The sequence below is a fragment of the Ictidomys tridecemlineatus genome, chromosome 1 (assembly GCF_052094955.1).
Source record: "Ictidomys tridecemlineatus isolate mIctTri1 chromosome 1, mIctTri1.hap1, whole genome shotgun sequence".
NCBI lineage: Eukaryota > Metazoa > Chordata > Mammalia > Rodentia > Sciuridae > Ictidomys > Ictidomys tridecemlineatus.
In genome coordinates this window covers 184,126,866-184,148,784 of record NC_135477.1, presented here as the reverse complement: position 1 = coordinate 184,148,784, position 21,919 = coordinate 184,126,866, and the positions used below count along the sequence as shown (strand labels likewise).

At 51.0% G+C, this 21,919-nt stretch overlaps 1 protein-coding gene across 1 annotated transcript; it reads right to left on the bottom strand.

Annotated features, from left to right (window-relative positions):
* Positions 1–3,206: 3,206 nt before the first annotated feature.
* Positions 3,207–12,273, bottom strand: Lypd8 (LY6/PLAUR domain containing 8). The gene is made up of 6 exons (XM_040273163.2): positions 12,213–12,273; positions 9,647–9,748; positions 9,160–9,279; positions 7,512–7,670; positions 6,258–6,395; positions 3,207–4,255 (listed from the first exon to the last, which is right to left on the bottom strand). The coding sequence occupies exons 2-6, from the start codon at positions 9,699–9,701 to the stop codon at positions 4,038–4,040; spliced, it is 690 nt and encodes a 229-aa protein (XP_040129097.1). The 5' UTR covers positions 9,702–9,748; positions 12,213–12,273; the 3' UTR covers positions 3,207–4,037.
* Between the last annotated feature and the right edge of the window lie 9,646 nt (positions 12,274–21,919).

Here is a 21,919-nt window from a genome sequence, read left to right as displayed (position 1 = left end):
CAGGATACACAGTGTGATGACCTCGAAGTTCAGGCCTAGGGAAGACCCTTGTACAGAGCACAGAGGACCCGAGCATGCAGCTAAGCTCAGGAGCTGCCAAGGAGCCAGGCATCAAGGGGCAGAGCGCTGGCCTGCTTCCATCCTGCAGGACCCCATGGGCCACGGAAAGAGCTGCCAAGTCTACTTCAAGCCTCTGGGAGGTTTTGAAGGTGTGTGTGCCCTGGCCACCAGGGTTGTGGGCAGCTGTGCCTGCTCTGTGCAGAAAGGGCTGTGGGAGACATGGGCAGGCAGGAGGCCTGAGAGGACGACTGGTGGCATGGACAGTGGGGTGTGACCTTTAATGTCCTACTTGGGAGAAGAAGGAGTTGGCAGATTAACAATGACAATCTCCTTAGCTAGTCTTAATTGAGCACCACTACATTCTAAATACTTCTGCATACTAACCCTGTCAGTTCTCAACACAGGCCCTCAGGAGAGTTCTGCCCTGACCTCGATCCGGCAAATGAGGACCCAATCAGAGGGATGTGAGGAAACGTGAGGCTGGCATCCAGGTGTCCGACACAGCACACAGCAGGCCCCATGTGCTCCTTGGAAAGCACCAGGTGGGCTGGCGGGGGACACGGGGCAGAGCAGGAGGCAGTAGGGATGCTGCTGCTCCCTCTGCACAGCTGGCCCTGAGGTGCCCGCTGCAGACTGACCCACTGAGGAGACCCGACCTGGTGCTAAGGCCCACAGAGACAGAAGCCTCCCAGAGGCCATGGGTGGAGTGCACTGCAAGGACTCCCAGCAGAGACCCTGCTTCCTACTGTATATCCCTGCATCAGTTCCCCAAGTCACTGCCCATGAAACCAAGAATCCAGGGGCCTGCCCTCCATGCCCTGCCTGTCTCCTGCCTCAGTTCTACTTCCTCCACCTTCACCAGCCCTGGAAGCAAAATGTCTCTGCAGGAGGTGAAGACTGCATCCTGTGCATCTCCTTGGGCACAGGCCAGGTGGGACTACCCAGGGAGCAGGGTGTTCCCCAGACCAGCCAACAGGGCCTCTGTGTGTGGCCCAGCTGCTTCATTTCTTCCCCACAGGCTGAGACCAGTAGCTCAAAGCCACCATCATCTTTACTTGGAGAGAGCTTGGTTAGCCTACCTCAGGAACCTCGACCAGCAGCTGTTGGCCACTGGGAAGACCTTGTAGTTTCCAGACCACAACTCCTAATGAGCAGCCCATCCTGCTGCTGGTGACTGTCACCTGAACAGGTGACCCCTCCTGACACCCTCCACCCCAGGAGCCCCTCACCTTCCTTCCCCCTTGGTGGTCCCTGGCCTCAGGCCCTTGGACAGTGTCATGTTAGGGGCTTCCTCTCCTGCTGCTATGTGTCACTGCCTGCAGAGCCTGAGAGGCAGGGCTCCCTCTGTGGGGTGCCCTCCATCAGCTATAGAGCTCCTGGGCCTCCGAGCACACAGAAAGGACTCAGATATGCAAGGGAGACTCAGGTGGGCCTCCAGCCTCGGCTCCTCCTGCTCTCCATCTGCCACAGCAGTGCCTGGAGCTGCTCAGGGGTGGAAAGCACATGGCGAAGCCACCTGAGGTTCAGTGTTCAGCCAGAGGCTGCTGTGCCAGGTGCCAGGCAAAGCCACCTAAAGGGGGGCTCCAGCAGAACATTCCATCTGGCACTGTCACCTGGGTGTTCTGGAGTCACTGGGCAGGCAGTGGCCCTGTGAATGCACCAGACAACTGGCCACAGGAAAGACAGCAGGGTGGGGGCTTCAGATGCACAGAGGGAGACAGGGTGCACATGCAGACCCTGACCTTGTGTTGCCATGTCCAGCAGAGCTGCCCCAGAGGAAATCCGCACAGAACAGCAAAGACCCACCTGGGCTGACTCTTTTATTTATTTATTTTTTACTGGGGATTGAACCCAGGGATGCTTAACCACTGACCCTTTATTTTCCATTTTGAGATAGGGTGTTGCTATGTTGCTGAGGCTGGCCTCAAATTTGCAGTCCTACGGCCTCAGCCTCCTGAGCCTCAGATTACAGGTGGGTGCCACTCTGCCAGGCACCAAGTGTGCTGCCTCTTGGTTGAAAGTCACAAATGTGTTAGAAACCACAACACAGAGAGGTGGGATCCATGGATGAGCCTCTGGTGCAGGTACCAACAGGAGAGATCTCAAGAACACCACTGTGAGGGGGAAACAGCAAACACCCAGCAGCAGGCGCCACCTGCTGTCACCTACAAGGGTCCAGAACAGCCAATCCCAGCAGGCGGCTCTCAGCAGGGGACTGAGGCCCAGGGCACATTCCACACTGCCTGGAGACAGAGGGCAGTAGGGAGAACTGCTGACTCAGAAAGGCAGCCTGTCAGCCAACAGCACTGTGTCCTGCTGCCCCACTCCTGGTGCAAGTTTCTGGAACTGTTTCTGGTTCCTAAGAGTGAACTCCAGGGGAGGCTGGGGCAGGGAGACTGCAGCTCGGTGCTGCTTTTGCAACTTTCCATTAAGTAGGAAAGTATTTCAAAATAAAGGCGGAAGGGAGTGAGCATGCATGTGGAGGTGCAGCGCCATCAGAGGGCCTTGGAGGGGACTCTGTTGCTGATGCGTGTTCAGCAATCCAGACAGTAGGGACCTACACAGATCTGCACATTTAAACTCTTTATTCAGCAACGCTCTACCCAAGGCCACTCCAGGCCACCTTACTTTCTAAACCTGAACATGGTCATGTCCTGGATTGCAGGGCCTTCTCCTCCCTGGGTCTCTGACACAGTTGACATCCTTGTGTTGACTGCAAGTTCCCTGAGGAAAGGGACTGGGGCTCTGTTGCCACATTTGTTCTGCACAAGGGTACAGGCACTGAGCCAGACGGGGAGCATCAACACCTGATCATGTCCCCACCAGGGGAGGCTTGCCCAGGGGAGAGCTCTGGTCTTCAGCAGTCCTCTTTGGCCCCCATGGTGACCACAGCCTGGACAGTTCTGGAAGAGCCAGATGTCAGCTGTTTTAACTGATGTGTCATCTCTGGGGTCAACATGGGGCATTGTGGGAATCAGAGGGGCACCTAGTTGTGAGCATGGGGACAGTGTCATGTGGGACACAAGAGGCCCAAGGCAGCAAGTGGAAGATGCCAGCAGAGATAAAGGACCAACTTCTCAGAAGCAAGATGGACCAAGAGGACGGACACCCTCCTGTTGTAGGGACAAACGAGGCAAAGCACCGAAGACAGCAGGAAACAGTTTTATTTGGCTGCAGCCAGGTTCAGAGGGTTCAGTCAATCCCTGAACCCCGAGTTCAGGGAGTTTCAGAGTTTTATACCTAGCTTGTAAGGGAAGGGGCTCAGAAGTTCACAGTCTGCAGAAGTTCACATAAAAGCAGCTTTTCTTTCATTGTTCTGGGCAAGTTAATTCTTCAAGGACAACACCTGAGAAGGAGAGAGCTTCTTCTCCCCTTTCTTTCCTCCCCCTGCCAGCTGTTACCATGGAGCCCAGTTGGTAACATATCTTAAAAATGTAGACATCTCTGTGAAGCCCAGCTCAAGGCCAGAGGCCTTGTTGCACATTTCTTCAAAGTACTATACTGGATACATTTGTGAAAAACGTATCCAGTATAATACCTGGAGTGCTGGTGTCTTCTCAGCCAGTGGCCAAGTAAACAGGGCGACATGAAAATAGGAAGCTTATCTATATTGGACTCTCACAGAGACTCTTTTGCTGACAGTCCTAAAATCAGCCGTGGTGAAGATTTCTGGAGAGGCCCAGTTAAGACTTTTCTGTGGAGAAACGGGGGTGCCACTTCACTCCAGGTCCTGAGACAAACATGCACCTACTTCAACAGCAAGCTCTGCTTCCAGCTCAGAGGCGGGAAGTGGTGCTCAAACCAACCCCAGCCCATAATGCATCAGGACGGATTTGGCAGATGATAAACTAAAGCTTTAATCATGGAAGTCAAGGTGGCCCTTGGCATTACCCAGAGGCCCTGTAACTTAAGCTAAAGGAAGAGGGAGGAGAACAGAAGGGTGGGCATGTCCCCAAGTAAGGCAGAGGCCCAGAACCTCAGAGCAGCAGCCCCAGCAGGAGGAGGCTACCAAGGACCCAGGAGCTGAGGGAGGCTTTGAAGCTGCCGCTGGTGTTGGGAACTAAGGAGGCTTGTGAACACTGGACCTGTCGGAAGACGACTCCCCCGACTGTCTGGTTGGCAGTGCCCAGGAGCTGACAGGTGGAGTTACTGATGTCGGAACAGCCTTTCAGCAGGAGGTACTGAACTTCGAGGCCTGTGAGGCAAAGGGACGGTCAGGTCCACCACCCCTTCACTTCCTGCATCTGCCCTGCTCTTGACTCCAGTCTGCTGCTGGCAGCTTCGACCTGCAGCTGGTCTGCCCCTGACCCCACGCAGCAGGGAGGAGTCAGAGTCAAGGGCAGAAAGAGAAAGGGAACAGGAATGGTGAACCTCAGGGGCCTAGACCCCTCCTCCGCCTACCCTGAGGACCCTGAGGCTGTGAGAGCTGTCCTGAGCCTGCCTCAACATCAGGGCCAGAGCTCAGACTCAGACTCCCAAGGTCCCCTGAGCTCCCCTCCCTTCCAGGGTTTGCTTTCACTCCCCCCTTCTCTGGATCTGACTCTCGCTGCCTGAGGTTTCCCTGAGGAAAAAAAAAAGGGGGAAAAGGCAATAGAAGGGATGTAGGGAGATTGTGGCATCTCCACTCTAAACCTGAGGGCTCTCATTGCTTTTCCATGTTGGAGATTTAGATCCCAGAAATAAAGTCAAGGACATTTGCATATAAGATGCGGCCACAGTAGTGCTACCTTTTACTGAACAATTACTATGTGGCCCTGCTGATCCGTCACCTACAACTCCACACCCTGGGAGAAAAGCAGCTCTCAGGATGGAGGATCTCACAGGGAAGTGAAGGGGCTGTACTTGCTTCTTATCAGAGCAGGGTCACAGCGTAGGAGCAAGGCTGACTCTTGACTTTCTTTGAAAAGTAGAGAACCTTCCAAGGCCAGTGTGGAAAGCAACCCATGGCTATTTTACAGCGAGGATCGTGCTGGAGTGGGTATTAAAATGAGCTAGGAAGACTCTAGAGTTTTAAAAACCATGATCTTGAGCAGGACAAGCAAGCAAGAAAAGCTCCGTTCATAAGGGCCTTGTCACGCTGGCTGGCCTGGACTTCTGGGCCAGAAGTCCAGTGGGACAGTTCTTCCCCTGCAGCCTCTGCCCAGACCAAGCTGGAGAATCACAACAGAGCAGCATAGATCCCCCCAGTCAAGGGCAGGGAAAGAGCCTTAGCTGGGCTGCAGGTCCATGCAGAGTGTGTTTTCAGCACATGTGAGGCCCTGGGATCAACAGCAGCCCCAAAACAAAGCAAAAGAGCCTGAAATGCTCCTGCTATGAAAACAAAGCCCTTCTGAGAAGATCCCGTGCTGTGTGGCCAGCCACAGGACATTCTAGGGAAGGAAACCTTCAGGGACAGCAGAGGTCGGCAGTCACCATAGTCTCCTGGGGAAGGATGGAGGTCTCAGGGCTGGGACCCAGGGACATAGAGAAAATGCTCTGTCCTCACTGCAGTGGGGTCATGGACATGTCAATTCACCCCTGTTCAAACCCCAGCATCGTCCATACTCAGAGAAACTCCTGATGTCCACTATAGACATTGGGAACAAGGACGTGCCAGTGCAAGTTGATCCCTGGTAAGGAGCATGCCCTCTGTGGGAAGGTAACAGTGAGGGGCCATGTGGGGTAGATGGGAAATCTCAGTCTTCTTTGAATGTTGATGTGACTAAACGTTTTCTAAAAGGTAAATTCTATTTGAAAAGAAGCACAAAGAAACTCAGGATAAGTCTGGTGTTCGACCCCAGCCAAAAATCCATGATCACAGTCAAGCATAGGAAATGACATTTGGCAAAAAGTGAAGTCAAATTATACTCAGATGTTGGTGCCCTGACACCCTACAGTGGAGTGGAGAAGTGCAGGTTTTAGAGGAAGAAAAGTGGTCCCATCCACACCACAGACCAACGGCAACCAGGAAGAGCAATGTGAGGAGTTTCCTGCTGCCATTCATGAGCCTGGCTGGACCACAGTCACAGGAGGACAGGGCCTGAGGGGGGCACAGGAGAAGGAGCTCTGGGCTCTGATGGCAGAAACCACAGAGGGCTCAGCGCTCCAGCAGGCTCCCCGTCAGGCATCCCACTCCCCAGCCCCTGTGTGGACGGTGACCCAGGGCCTGATGTGCTCTCAGCTCAAATCCATAAAGGACCTTGGACTTCTAGACGTACCATTTATGAATTCCACCTCTATCTGGACACACTGCTGTCCCCAACTACACCTGTGGGTCTTCTCGCTGCAGGAAGTCGTGTTGAGTCCATAGCAAGCAGGGCACATGGTGTTGCTGGACCCGTCATCTGGGGCAGGGACTGGGCAGAGTGAGAACCATTAGTATGGACCCGTGACCACATGGAAAGTGTCCCTGCCCTGGGGGAAGGGACCCACACGAGAATAAGCAGCCCCCTATCCTAGCCTCAGTACCTGACCCAGACACAGGTCTCAGCAGTGTCCATACTCCATGCCCTCACGCACCTGCCCTGGCAGGCCACCGGCTTCAGGACCCAGGGGATAGACTGAGAAGAGGAAGGTGGCACCACAACCAAGAGCAACACTAGCCAAGTGCACTGAGCCTGGCCAGCAGGTGTCTGAGGTCAAGCCTCGCCCTGGACACAGGAGCAGGCCCTGATTCATCATCCTGATAAGAGGAAAAGGATGTGCAGAGACCAGCCCTGCTCTGAGCTCACTGGCTCTGTGATGTGGCCATGAACCTTGCCTCGGGGCCACATTTTTGTCTCTTCAAAGGAAGGCCTTTGGTTAGGTCAGCAGTGCTCAAACTGGGGTCCGCGGGTCCCTGGGGCTGTAGATACAGGCTGCGTGAGGGCACCTCCGAGCCTCACAGGGTTTCCAGAGCCCGTGGGGGGAGTAATGCAGCAGACCAGCAGCTGGAGCAGGTGGACAAGCCGGCTGCCCCAGTAACTAAGAACTCTGCAGGACACCCAGGGACACCACTCCACCCGCAAAATGGTTTCATTTTGTAAAATGTAGTATTTCTACCTAAAACCATACTTGTGTTGTTGTCTAATTATTTTTTTTGAGTGAATTGGACATGATTTCTGTATTTTCTTAGCTTTGACTTCTAAGAGAGAGAAATATGTAAATAAATAAAATATAAATAAATAAAAGCCATCTGGGATCCTCAGCGTCTTCACAGAAGACCTGAGACCCTGAGTTTGAGAACTACTGAGGAATGTCCACTGCCCCTTTGCACATCAGGGTACTCCCAGCACCTGTCCTTACTGAGGGGGGACAGCATGGTAGCAGGGCCAGTTCGTCACACTGGTTCCTCACGTAATTGTTGTACGTCAGAAGGGAACGTCACCACGGGATGCAGGAAGTGTTGGGACTTGAGGTCCCACCCCAAGGGAAGGGGCGTGGACACAGAGGGCAGGAATAGAAGGTGGGCAGCAGCCCAGGCCAGTACACACCCAGAACATGGCTGGCATTTCTGCAGGGCTGTCCTTGGCAGCACTGGCTGGCGAAGTGGACGTGCTCTCCAGAAGCCACGTGGACAGTGAAGGGGTCCAGCTCCTGCGTGCAGTTCTGTCCTGAGCAGGACATGCCCTGGTACAGCTTGAGGAATTCTCCTGCACAGAGGCAAGCACAGCCATCACCGGGGCCCAGAGGCTCCAGCGAGGCTCCCAACAGCCACTGCAGAAGCACAGCTGCTACCCCATCTCAGTGTGTCTGGAGGTCTGGAGGCTCCCCTCAGGCACCGCCCTGACTGACCAGGAGCCCCAGAGAGGCCAGCTGAACACGGGCAGAGGCTGAGAAAGGCCTGGAGGTGGGGGGTGCTGGTAACCCAGGGCCACCTGTCAATCCCAACCTCCGTAAAGCCCAGGAAGCAGATGTGGTGGACTTGGGGGCCGGACACCAGAACACTGCCTGTGTCCCTGCTCAGAACCTGAATTGAGTCCAGCAGCCTCTGACCACAGCTGTCCAACAAGGCAGCCCTGGCTCCATGCAGGACTGATGGTGAATCTAGATTAATTACAATTAAGTACTGTTCACAGTTAAGCCCTTAGCCACACTAGCCATATCACCAGTGCCCCAGAGCCTCCTCATCCACCTGCAGGCAGCGTGCAGGACCGTGCTGACATGAACAGTCCCCCAGTTGAGGATGAGGCCTCTGGACAGCAACAGGCAGGGCACAGGGATACCAGGAACTGGAAGACAAGCTGAAGGTCACCACAGGGAAGTCCTCACCACAGCCAGAATACAGGACAGCCCCAGGGAGCAGGCCCTTCCCCCCAACAACCAAGGGGACCTAACAAAACTGAGGGGGGCGTCATAAAGCAAGACCCACGGAACAGGTCTGAGGGAGGATCTCAGTGTGGGCTGGGGGTCCTCGTTCTAACGCCAGCTCACTGCACATGGCATCTCTGAGACAGCTGAGAAACTGTACCAGGCTCGGGGTTAGAGGAGATTAAGGGATCACAGCTAATCTCTTGGTGTGATTATGATACAGCAATCATACCTTACAAGTCTAATCAGGGATGGACAGTGGGATACTCATGAGGGAAATGGCAAGTGACAGATAGCTTACGATCACAGACACATGTCACACACACGCACACACTTCAGAATACAGTGGCAAGGCACAGGGAGGCTGACAGCTGCTGACATGGGGCAGGTGCGAGGGCTCTCCCGTCCTCCATTGCTCTGAGGGGGGAGGAACAGTCAAGGTGCCTGCTGAGCAAGGCCTGAGGGAGGGGTGTTTGTTAGAAGAGAAGGAAACCAAGAGAGGATAGGGTTGTGGGAGCTACATGCACCTGGGGCAAGCCGTCTGCCTCCTTGTGTGACTAATCGCCTCTCTCTGCACACGCTGCTGTGGCCTGGAGGGAGTCCCCCCGGCCACAGTGGCCTCTCTGTGACATGCAGGCTTATCTGTGCTGGCTGGGCCCCGGGTTCCCATCTGACTGCTGCCCAGCCCAGCCACGTGCTGCCTGCCCTGAAGCCACCTCGACCGTGTCTCCCTGCTCTCCCAGCCCCACCTGGGACGTCCTTCTTCCTCTTCAGCTCCAGCCCCGAGCAAGCCCCAGAGCTGAGGGCCACACGGACGGACCCACTGCTCACCTAGAGAGAAGTTGGCCGAGGAACTCAAGCAGCTGGTGTTAGCTTCTGTAGCACACGGTTTGGCGTTCTCATTGGCACAGGATCCTGACCACGAGTTACACTGCACACAACTCAGGGATTCTGGGGACACAAAGTATCCAACGTCAGCCAAAATCCAGTAGACATGGATAGAGCATACTCTGGGCACAGTAGAGGATACAGACGGGCTGGTGGCCCTGCCCCGTGGGTACCCCCACACCTGCTACCATGAGCTGGAGACACACCCATTAGTTTTTCCCCACTGTTCCCCAAAATGAAGCCCCAACTTCATCGATGACACAGAGGGGCCCTTTGGAATGCAGGGTACAAGGACAGGTCCCCTGCTCTCCACTGACCACACTTTGACACCAGAGGCTGTGTGAGAGGTCCCCTGAGCAAAAGACCAAGAAGGTCCAGGCCAAATAGATGAAGCGCCTTCTTCCCCAAAGAAGCCTTGCGGTCCTCTCACCTGCAGTGGCAGTTACAAGAGCTGCGAAGATGGCAGCCGTGAGGGCGACTTTCATGGTGCTGATGCTGACCTTTCCCAAGGGTGGGCCACCAGGGGTGAAGCCTGAAGGACACAAAGAGAGCCGACCCAGGGGCTTGGAGAAATTTCTGTCATCCCCAAGAGGTTTTTATCATGCTCTAACAAGTCCCATACGTGCTCCGTATTTGTGACAGAAAGAATCAGAGTCCTGTTCCAGGAGCACACAGCTGTGACTTAGAGTCCAGGCTTTCAGTGCAGATGCCTCTCCAGAATTTCAAGATTCAGAAAACAAGGGTGTGGCACAAATCCTGCAGAAGCATCTACATGCAGAATGAAAAGTCTGGGCCCATCCCGTGGAGCCACCTCAGGTCCAAAGGGGGAAACATAAGCCAGTTTCCAGTCCCACTGAGGATAAGATCTGTGTCAGTTAGTTTCCACGGCTGTGACAAAATACCTGAGAGAATCAACTTATGAGTAGGAAAGGTTTATTTTGGCTCATGGTTTCACAGGTTTCAGTCCACGGTCACTTGGACCTGTTGCTTTGGGCTTGTGGTGGCACAGGACATCATGGCAGAAGCGTGTGACAGAGGAGGTTTGTTCCCCTCAAGGTAGGCAGGAAGCAAAAAGGAAAGTCAGGAGGAGCTCAGGTCCAACATCTCCTTTGAGGGCTACCCCCAGGACCTACCTTCTGCCCACCAGCCCTGGCTCCCACAGGCTCCCCCACCTGGGTCTCCAGACTGGCAACCAAGCCTTCAGTATATGGGACTCCAGGGGACTTTGAGGACCCAAACTGCAGCAAGTACCACGGAGAAGAGCTGTGCTGGAGTCCCGTGTCCCTGCCCTCCCAGAACCAGTGTCTCCTTGCATCCATGCTTACCCCTGGGGCTTTCCTGAGGCTGCCACTGCCACCCTGATGCAGATGAGCAGCCACTCTATCCCAAGCCCTTCAACGAAGGACACTGGGTAATTCACTCCCCGCACCCAGCAGGCAGCCACTATTACTAGCACCTGGGGACCTGGAAAACAATGCTCTCACACTAAAGGGTCACACCTGAGTGGTGTCAGAGCTGGGGTACAGCCTGGCCCCTCACCGTCACTCCACCTGCCATCCACCAGATGGCAGTACTGAGTCAGCACCTGGGCGCCTGTGACCTTAGGACTGGAGTGGAGGCTCCAGCACTCTGCGTCCTGTGTCACTCGACCCTCTGCACCTTGCATTTGTTCCTGCAAGTGTCTGATGAGAGCCTGGAGGATGGCTAAGTTCAGCTGTCGTCACTAGGATCCCAAGTCAGAGCTCTGGAGTTTCCCTTGGCCTGTCATTCACACAGAGCAAGCCCCCCCCCCCACGCCCCTCACCTCGCTGGCTCTCTCATGATAGCTGCAGGCCACGCTGAGGTCAGGTCAAATAAGCGTCCCCTTTCTCAGAGCCACATCTCTAACGCTCAGCAGCCCATGGAAAAGGCCACCACCCTTGCCAGGGCGTAGATGGAGCTCTCCATCATTCAAGTCCTCCTGGACAGTGGCCATCACCATGGCTGTCCAAGGACTGAGGAAGCTGCCAGGCACAGCCAGCTCAGGGCCAAGGCCAGGACTCCCTCCCAGGTCCCCCAGCCCCAACAATGCCACACCATGAGAGCTGGCACTTACTGAGGAGGGACCAACCTTCACCCAGGAGCTATGGCCCTGCAACCCTAGGAGCCCAGCACACAGCACAACCCTGCTGTCACCTGCACCACACCCCCACACACACACTGTGGTCCTCACCCGACTTAGTCGAGGTTGGTGAAAAGGAAGGGGAAATAGCCCATGGGGGCATATTTCCTCAGTGTTCACTGTTTAGAGATCCAGGGGAAGGCCAAGCAGGGCACCAGGCATGGGGCTGTGTGCTGGACCCTGCATTTCCTTACTTAGAGATGCTCCTCCAGATCTGGGCAGGGAGAGGTCCTAGTGGGCCTCCTGGGGAGGAGGAGGGGAGGGAAGAGACATGAGAGCAGCCACAGTGAGCACATGAGAGGCTCAGCACATGGCACAGACCGACCACCACCAGAGGGAAGGGACAGAGGCCAGAGGGTCCCAAATGTCCAGCACACAGCAGAGGCAAAGCCTGCAGCTGACCCCAGAGGGACCCAGGGCCTGCTAGCCTCCCTGTGAGTGAGAGGGAGCAGGGAGGCTGGAGGCCAAGGCAGGGCCTGGGTGGGCCTGAGAAGCAGCAGCCTCTGTCCACCCCCAGAAATCTCTTCCTGCCTGTGAAGTTCTGCCACCAAATCTTCAACAGTCCGGCAAGTTCCTGCCACACTGCACTCATCTTGCAGGAAGCCGGAGCCCAGGGGTTCTGAAGATTCAGGGCCACACAGAGAACAGAGAGCCGACTGCAAGCCACTACACTCCTGGCCCAGGCCCGCCCTCCACTCCAGCCTTCCCTCTGCTCAGAAAGCAGCAGCAGGGACCCCACTGCCACAGTTGTCCTGGTGCCCCTGTAGGCGGCCTGAGCTGGCCCTGGGTGCTCTCCTCTGGTTTCAACTCCTCCCAGGCTGAGGAAGGGGCTCACCTGCTGGGTCTGGGCTGGACACTGTCCTGAGGAAGGAGGATCCTGGCAGAGGGCTGGAGCAGATGTGGGAACGGGTCTTATATGGCAGGGCACAGCTGCCTGCTGGGAGGGGCCTCACCAGGACTCAGGCTGATAGGTTATACCACCCAGCCACCAGGATGTGACACTTAACCTCTCTACACCAGCCCTCGGTGTCCTCTCCACAGCCTCCTGAATTGGAAGTGACTTTCTCCAAGGCTGCCTTTGACAAAATGCGCAAGGGCAAGCCATGTTGCTGAGTGTCCCGGCATCAGCCATTCCCTTTAGGCTTCCTCCATGGCCCATGGTCCATTGTACCTCCTAAAACAGGTCCATTCACACTCCCCAAATTAACCTCGTTTACAGAAGAGGAACCGAGGCACAGAAGAAAACACACACACACACACACACACACACACACACACACACACACACACGACGTGCCCACGGGGACAGTGCCAGGGCAGGGTTAGCATTCAGAACTCAAAATCAGACCATGTGGGTGCAGACAGCTAAGAAAGGGTGTCCCAGCCCCAGGGCAAATCTTAGCCTCACTGAGCTTCAGGGTCCGCCAGCCTAGAGGAGGCTCCATTCTGGAGAGTACCAGGGGAGACAGAACCTGAATAAAAGTGATGAGCAAGCAAAGCACAGGGGAGGCCAGGGTGCCGTGCCGACATAGAGGGCAGGGTCGGCCATGGTGCTGGGCAGGGGTTCGTCTGATTAGGGAGGTGGGGCAGCCTCGGGAGGATTGACGTGGGAGTTCTTCCTATGAGCAGGACTTCGGCCACTTCCTGCTCTCTGCCCTGCTCCCAAGGCCCTCGGGCTGCTCACCACAGCATTTTCCTAAGCAAAGGTGGGTCCCTCCCTGACAGAATCCTGTTGTTCCCACCACAGGTAAGCCACTTCTTCACTTCTGCCATCTGACAGGGCCAGGGTGGCCGAGGGACGTGGGTGTTGAGGGGTCCCACACGCATATCCTCCTGAGCTCTAGGTGGAGGTCCTGAGTCCCCAGGATTAAGACAGAAATCTGGGGGGGCCCCTCCAGAGCCAGGCTGGGGACAGAAGCAGAGACCCACGCTATTCAAATCCCCTCCTCCCAGTAAGTACCAGGTGCCCAAGCAAATGAGCTCAAAGCACCCGGCAAGTTCTGACCTGCATGCAGGCCCTGCCCCTGTCATGCACCCGACTTCCTTACCTGGCTCTCAGGCCTGCCTGCCGCCCGGAGAATGGGGACCTCAGGTCTGAAGAACCACATGCTGTCTGTTGCTCTTGGAGTCCTTACCAGGTGCCACTGCTTTTCCCAGCTCCACCCGTCAGCATTCCTGCAGGGTGTCCATCAACCGTGCTCTCAGTCAGGACCATATCAATGGGAACATGGAAGACAATAACACCTCTGGCCTGGGTTGCACAGGTCCACACAGCTGCTCACAGCAGCCCCGTCCATTCCTCTGGAGGCCCTGGGTACTGCTCAGGGGTATCGTTATCCCCTTCACAGATGAGGAAACTGGTGCCCAGAGGGGTCTTCTCTAGGGCCTTCAAATAGGTGAGCCACAATACTGCTTTCCCACTCAGCTCAGGTGGCACCACCCTCTACCCTGGACAGAGAAACACCAGCTTGCCTCAGCTTATCCCCATGCCACAGCCACCTTTCTGTCATCAGTATGGGGTCCAAGGAGCTGGATCATAAGGAAGAGCTATGAGAACACACCTCCCAGAAGCAGATCCTCTTTCTGATCAGCCAAGAAATCCAGGGACCCAGAAGAAGCCAGGTCTGCCACTCTGCATCTAGGAAGCACAGGGCACACCTCAGGCACCTGAGTGCCATCTCCATGAAGGAGTGCCAGTTTCCTGTTCTTACAACCAGCTCACTAAGGCAAGCCCAGGACCCCACAGTCACACTGCTGTGCAAACCTGGAGCCACTGTGGAAGGGTCTCCAGGGTCCTTTCACCTCCAGCAAAGCATGAAGGTGTTCCCAGAGGTGCCCCCATAAACACACAGAGGTGTGCAGGGTCAGGACAGGGAGGTCAGAGCAGGAATACCATCTCCACGGAGGAAGAATCCACTGAGAACTCAGCAAAGGGTCCCATCAGGAACACCGACCTTCTCTCCTGCTTCTGGGAGCTTCACTGATTGACTTATTTCTCCATTTCAGAGATGTAAGATCAGGTGGAAAATGATAAGATGACTGTCCCCAACACTCCTGACCTCCAGCCACTGCACACAGGAAACATGGATGCCCTGGAAGATAAGCTTCATTAGTCTGTGCTCTTGTGTAAAAGGATGACCCCTTGAGTCCTGGGCTCCTGTGTTTCCAATGAGAGCAGTACCACCACTCACCTTTTAAAAACTTTTTACTGGTGCATTACAGTGACACAGAGTAATGGGGCTCAGGGTGACATATGCCACATGCACACAAGATAATTAGGCCTATTTCACTCCAAAATGGGCCCCTTCCTTCCCCTCTACCCTGCCCAGGTCTCCCTCCTCCAGTCTATTGGTCTCTTTTTCTGGGGTCCTTTTTCTTTCCTTCTTTCTCTCTAGCTTTCCTAGAGAGAAAAATCACAAGGCCCTTGGCTTTCTGAATGGCTAATCTCACTTAGCCTAATGTTCTCCGGCTCCATCCATTTTCCTGCAAATGACACAATTTCATTCTTTTTTACGGCTAAATGAAACTCCATGGCACCACCAGGTTTTAGAAGTTATTCTAAGAGTCAATAGACCACATGGGCAGACCTGTAGCACATCATACATAGCCCTGGAAATGGTGGTTGTCTCCTGCCATGGCTTTCATGAGCTCACACCAGTGACTGTCACAGAGCAGAGAAACCCTGCGGACACAGAGCAGTGGTCTAAGGTGAAGCTCAGCCTTGGGATGCACTTTTGCCCCTACCAATTGAGTGACCTGGGAGATTGGACATAATTTGGGTCTGTTTCCTCTTGAGACAAAGTGACAGCTACAATACCTAATGTATTAGAAAGATTAAAACATGTTGGGATTACTTTTAGCATTTCTATAAGTTATACCAAAGCATCCACTCAAGATTTTCCACTGACACCATTCCATCAAGTAAAGTAAATTTAAACCAATATATAAATAAAGCTTAAGAGAGAAGAACATATTTTGTTTTTTGCACAGTGCATAGATCATAAATTTGGTCCATGAAGGTTTGATTGTTTTTAAATTTTTTTAGTTGTAGTTGGTATAATATCTTTATTTATTTATTTATTTATTTATTTATTTATTTATATGTGGTGCTGAGGATGGAGCCCAGTGCCTCACATGCTCAAGGCAAGTGCTCTACCACTGAGCTACAGCCCCGGGCCTCTTTTCTTTCTTTCTTTCTTTTTTTTTTTTTTTTTTCAACTTTTTTTAAGTTGTAGTTGGTACAATATTTTTATTTATTTATTTATTTTTACTGCATGTTTAAGTTGTTGGGTTTTTTGTTTGTTTGTTTGTTGTACTGGGGATTGAACCCAGGGCCTTATGCATGCTAGGCAAGCACTCTACCAGCTAAGCTGTATCCCCAGCCCCTGACAGTTTTATGTTGTTATCACTAACTCAGGGATGAGCAGTTAGCTGACACTCCTTGATGGCAGGCAGATCTGTCAACAATCTCGGGGAATTTTCAACACAATTTCCCCCAGAAACTTCAGACCCTAAATATCTGGTGTTTTTCAAAAATTGTTGCATCCAACATTAGAAAGCCAGTATTTTATCAATTATTGGTTTAACTGCACTAATTGATATGGTTCCATGTGAAAAGATAATATGTGGAGACCATGTGTAGTGATGGAGTGGCCCTTGCTTAGGCTGGCGTTGAAGGACTGAGCCCCACAGGCTGCTCCTGTCCACAACTGTGACCTGGTTGGAGGTGCTCCTGTCACCATCAGAACAAAAGGCCTATTGTGAATAAGAGCCCTCAGGTGACAGAGGCTGCTGCCCCCTCCCTCCTGCATCTGGATGGGTGAGGCTTAAACTTATGTCTTCAGCAAATAGGCACTGGTGTCCGACATGCCACATTCCAGCACAGATGGAACAAGAGATGAACTCCTTGCCCTCCCTGTGATTTCACACTAAGAACAGCTACAAGCAGGTAAGTTGGACAGATTGATAGAACAAGAAGGAAGAAATAAAAATAAATGCAAACTGAAATGTGAGGGAAACAGAAAGGAAGCCGAAGTAGGTGGGTGCCTAAGACTGGTTCGGGAGACCCCTGTGAGAGGGCAGAAGGTAAGACGGCTCCAGGAAGAGGACAAAAGCCACAATCAAGAGCCCCACTGGGGAGGGACAGGTGACTTGCCTACAGAACTCAAGAAGTTATGGAAGAACAGCCACTTTATTGAAGAGCTAACTACATGATCAGCATTCCACCTTCCTCCTGGGCTCCCATCAGTCCTCCCTGCTGGTTCTTCTCATAAGCAGAGCATACAATATGCAAAAAGGCACTTGACTCCTTGGGCACGTGGTCCTGCAATTTATGAGCTGTGTGTTAACTTTTCTTCCTGACTACAGTTTCCTTCTCTATAAAATGGTGAGTTTTGAAATTGGCATTTTTATACACCAATAATGAACTTTCAGAGAAAGAGATTAAGAAAGCAATAATATTCACAATACCTACCAAAAAAAAAGTAAAATGTCTAGTAATGAATTTAACCAAGGAAATAAATGCCTCTACCTTGAAAAATTTTTTAAAAGTCTGATGAAATAAATCAAAGAGAATACAAAAAAAGGAAGACCTTCCATGATCATGTGTTAGAAGAATTAATATTATTAAAATGTCTACACCACCCAAATCAAGTTTCAGATTCAATGCAATCTCCATGGCATACTAAAGGCGCTCCTCACAGAGCTACAAAAGACAATTCCAAAATTTACGTAAAACCACAAAAGTTTTCAAATGGTCTAAGCAATTCTGAGCAAAATGGAAGCCTGGAGGTATTGTAATACCTGAGCTCAAAACATTCAGCAATATCTATCGTGTGCATGCATGAACACACAGCAGCGAATCCACTGTTACATATACAACAATGCACCCGTAAAAATATGGGAACAACATACAAAAGAGCTATGATAGCCTGAACATCACAGCACTGACCTAAAGACCAACATGAACACCAATGGAAGAGAACAAGAAACCCAAACATGAACCCACATCCCCACAGCCAAGGTGCCAAGAACCACAGTAGAGATAAGACGGTCTCATAAATCAGTGGTGCAGGAAAAATCAGATAACTTTGTGCAGAAGATGAAACGAGACTCCCGTCTCCCCCAGATATAATACTCAGCTCAAAGTGGATCAAAGGTCTAAACGTAAACCCTGAAACTAGGAAACTACTGGGAGAGAAGGCAGGAGAAACACTTCAAGACATTGGTGCAGGAACAGGAAACTAAAGTCAAATAGACAAAGAGAGGATGGGTACCCTGTGTCCCTGGAGACGCAGGGGTCCTTCCTGGGGAGAGGCAGGAGCAGAGCCAAGGCTTCCAAGGGGCAGGTAGAAGCAGGACTCGGGAGGAGAGAGGAAGATTGAGAAGCAAAGAAAGAAGGGTCCTCAGGGTCCTCGGCCCTCCTCCCACCTCCATGAGACCCTGATAGGCTGCACCTGCAACATGCCCTTCCTGGGTTGGTGCAGAGACAGGACAAGACCACCCATTTCCAAAGAGAATGGCATCACCTTGCAGCCCTCTGAGTGGCAGCCCAAGGTGGTGGGGTTAGTGTTCTCATCAGGACCTGCCTCCCACCGGGCACCCTGCAAGCCTGTGGCAGTGAGCATGTGTATGCAGGAGCCACGAAACACATTGGGTTCCTCCATTCCATTTGTCACAAAGGCCACAGCAGAAATGGAGGATGGTGGGCACCAGCAGGTCCACAGGGGAGAAATGAGCCCCAGGCAGCCAGGCCAGACAAGGTAGGGAGTCTCCCCACCTGCTTCCCAGGCAGCATCAACTGCCCCCAGTCCAGGACGGGTCCTGCCACATCTTCATGCCTCATGCAAAGGGCCACCATGCAGTTTCAGGAAATACTAAATGAGGTGTCAAATGGTGATGTTGGCTCGTGAAATGAAGGTCTGGTTGTTACTTTGGTTCTGACCGGCTGTGTGACTTTGACCCAAATCCCTGTCCTGTTTGGACCCCAGGAAGACTGGTGAATGGGGAAGTCCTCTGGCTTCAGGTGCACCACTGCAACCGGATCCGGACCTTGGGTTTCAGGCCTGGGTTCAAGTCTCTTTTCTGAGTTCACACACCAGCAATACCAAACACTGATGAGGACATGGAGCAGCAGGAACGAAAATGGCACCACCACTTTCCAAAGCGGGTTGTAGGCTCCCCGCCCCCAAGCTACCCTTCCCATGTGGTCTTACTACATGACCCGAGGACTGCACTCCCTGAGTAAATTTATGTCTACCATAGAAATATGCACATGAATGTAATAGCAGTTTTATTCATGATTGCCCAAACTGGGAGGCTACCAAGATGTCCTTCAACAGATGAATGGCTAAACAAGCTGGTTCATCCTTATTGTAGAGTTATTCAGAAAAGAAGGGGTACCAGGAATTGAACCCAGGAGTGCTCAATGGCTGAGCTGAGCTGAGCTGAGCCACATCCCCAACCCTTTTTATATTGTATTTAAAGACAGGGTCTTGGAATCTTAATTGTATATTATAAAATGAAAGAGGCCATCTTGAAAATGGCTACATACTGTAGTTCAAATTATATGACATTCAGGAAAGGGATGATGGCAAAAGTAAATAGAGACAGTGTAAAGATCAGCAGTTACCAGCGTCTTGTGGGAAAGAAAGGAGAGGTTCATAAGTGGAGCACAGAAGATTTTGAGGGTTGTGAAACTACTCCATGATTTTATAATGACAGACACAGAAGAAAAAATGAACTTAGTATAAACTGTGAACTTTAGTTAGCAACAATGTATCACTATCCATTCATCAGCAGTAACAAGCCTGGTACAATAGCAAGGTGCTAAGGGGAAACCACAGGGAGATGGGAACTTGCTGGATAGTCTGCTCGTCTTTATGTAAACCTAACACTGCTCTCAATATAGAATATTGTGTATAAATGAATGCAATATATTAAAAGAACGAAGAAAAAGCACTTAATACTCTTAAAGGATACTGAAAAGAGGCTTTTACACAACCCAACACAGTTTCAAGGTTAGACGCAACAAATTCAGAATAGAAGGGACCTTTATCAATCCTATGAGGGCAATTTATGGAAAACCCACCCGTAACATCAAACCTAATCATGGAAGACAGGAAGATTTCAATAAGATAAGGTTATACAATTGCCTCTTCTGTTTAACTTATTGGAAATCCTATCTAGAGAAATTAGGGAAGAAAAATCAAGTAAAAGGCATCTAGTTTGGAAAGAAAAAAAATGAAACTGTCTCTAATCCCAGATGACATGTTCTTATGTACAGAAAGCTTTAAAGAATCCACAAAATACTATTAGTGCTAATAGCTTTTCAAAACTTTAGGGTAAAAGATGTATATGCAAAAAGAATTTGCATATTTAGACAATAATAAAACTCAGAAAAATTTACTTACAGTTACAGGAAGAATAGCACACCAACAATGAGCAGTTGAGTAGCAGACTTGGAAAGCAATTTTATTTATTATAGCATCAAAAGGAACAAAATGTCAGAAGCCTCCAGGGTCATGAAAGTCAAAATTGTTGGGGCTGGGGATGTGGCTCAAGCAGTAGTGGGCTCGCCTGGCATGCGTGCGGCCCGAGTTCGATCCTCAGCACCACATACAAACAAAGATGTTGTGTCCGCCGAAAACTAAAAAATAAATATTAAAATATTCTCTCTCTCTCTCTCTCTCTCTCTCTCTCTCTCTCTCTCTCTCTCTCTCAAAAAAAAAAAAATACATTAAAGTTGAAATTGTAATGAGATATCACCTCACCCCGGAAGAATGACTGGGACCAAAAGGAAATTTAAAAAATGATAGACATTGGTGAACATGTTAAGAAAGGGTCACTCTCATACGTGTTGGTGGAATGTAAATTAGCACCACTGTTATGGAGGTAAGTAAAGAGGTTCCTCAAAAAACTAAAGTGGATCCACCATTCGCTGCAGCTGTCTACTTCTGAGTCTCAATTCAGAGGAAGTGAGGTGAGCATACCAAAAAGACACCTGCCCACCCATGAGTATCACAGCACTGTCCATACAAGCCGACATGTGGACTCAACCTAGGTGCCCACGGATGGAAAATGTGGTGTGCAACTACACTGTAAAATATAATTTGGTCATTAAAAATGAAATCCTGTCTTTGCAGCAAAGTGGGTAGAACTGAATGAAGTTACATGCAGTGAAATAAGCCAGAGGCAAATTCCAAGTATTTTCTCTCACATGTGGAAGTTAAAACAAAAACAAAAACAAAAACAAAAAAACTTGACTTGAAAATAGAATAGTGATCATCAGCACTTAGGCAGGTGGAGGGAAGGTAAAGAAAAGGCTCAAGCGGTAGCGCACTCACCTGCCATGCATGCCACCCAGGTTCGATCCTCAGCCCCACATACAAACAAAGATGTTTTGTCTGCCAAAAACTAAGCAATAAATATTAAAATTTAAAAAAAAAAAGAAAGAAAGGCTAATTTGATCAGTGCACATTGAAAGTAGGCACTGAAATATCACACTGAACCTATTAGTATGCTCATTAATAGGTTGAAAAAATTAAAGGACAACCAATCAAGAGGCTAAAAGATTTGCACACTGAAAACTACAAAACTCTGATGAAAGAAAGAGAACACAAATGGAAAGACATTCCATCTACGCAAATTGGAAAAAAGGGTTGTTAAGACATGGATACTCCTTAAAGTGATCTACAGATTCAATGCTATCCCTGTCAAAAATCAGTGGCAATTTTTGAAGAAATAGACATTTTTAAAGTTCATATGACCCTGAATCACCAAAGCAATCTCAAAAAAGAAGAACCAAGTGGGAGTCCCCACACTCTTGAGTTCAGGACTTACTACAAAGCTACGGTGACCAACACTGTGTTACTGACGTGAAGACGAGCTCGTAGACCAGTGGGGTACAACAGAGGGCTCAGAAACACGCCCCATGTCTGTGGCCCAGTGATCTCTGATAAGGGGTCAGCACTACTCCACAGGGGAAGAACCATCCTCTTTTTTTGGTACCCAGGATTGAACTCAGGAGGGCTCGGCCACTGAGCCACCTCCCCAGCCCTATGTTGTATTTAGAGACAAGGCCTCACTGAGTGGCTTAGCACCTTGCTTTTGCTGAAGCTGGCTTTGAACTTGTGATCCTCCTGCCTCAGCCTCCCGAGCAGCTGGGATTACAGGTGTGCACCATCGGGCCCAGTGGAAGAAGCATTTTCAACACAGTGATGGAAAAATGTTTCCTGGTATTGGGTATGGTAATTTGTTGGATAGACACCAAGAGTAAAAATGAATTAGACTTGCTGAGATTCAAAGCTCATGTAATCCAAGGATGCAGTCAGCTGAGTGGAAGGCAGCTCAAGCCATGGGAGCAAATAGTTAATAATGACATGTTTGAAAGGTTAATACCTAGCCTATGTAATGAACTCCTACCACTCAATAATAAAAACCCAAAAGACCACTATGAAAACAGTGAAAGAATTTCAATACATAGTTCTTCAAAAAAAAAGATTGAAAAATGACCACCAGGGAATAGTCCGAGAAGGGCAATAG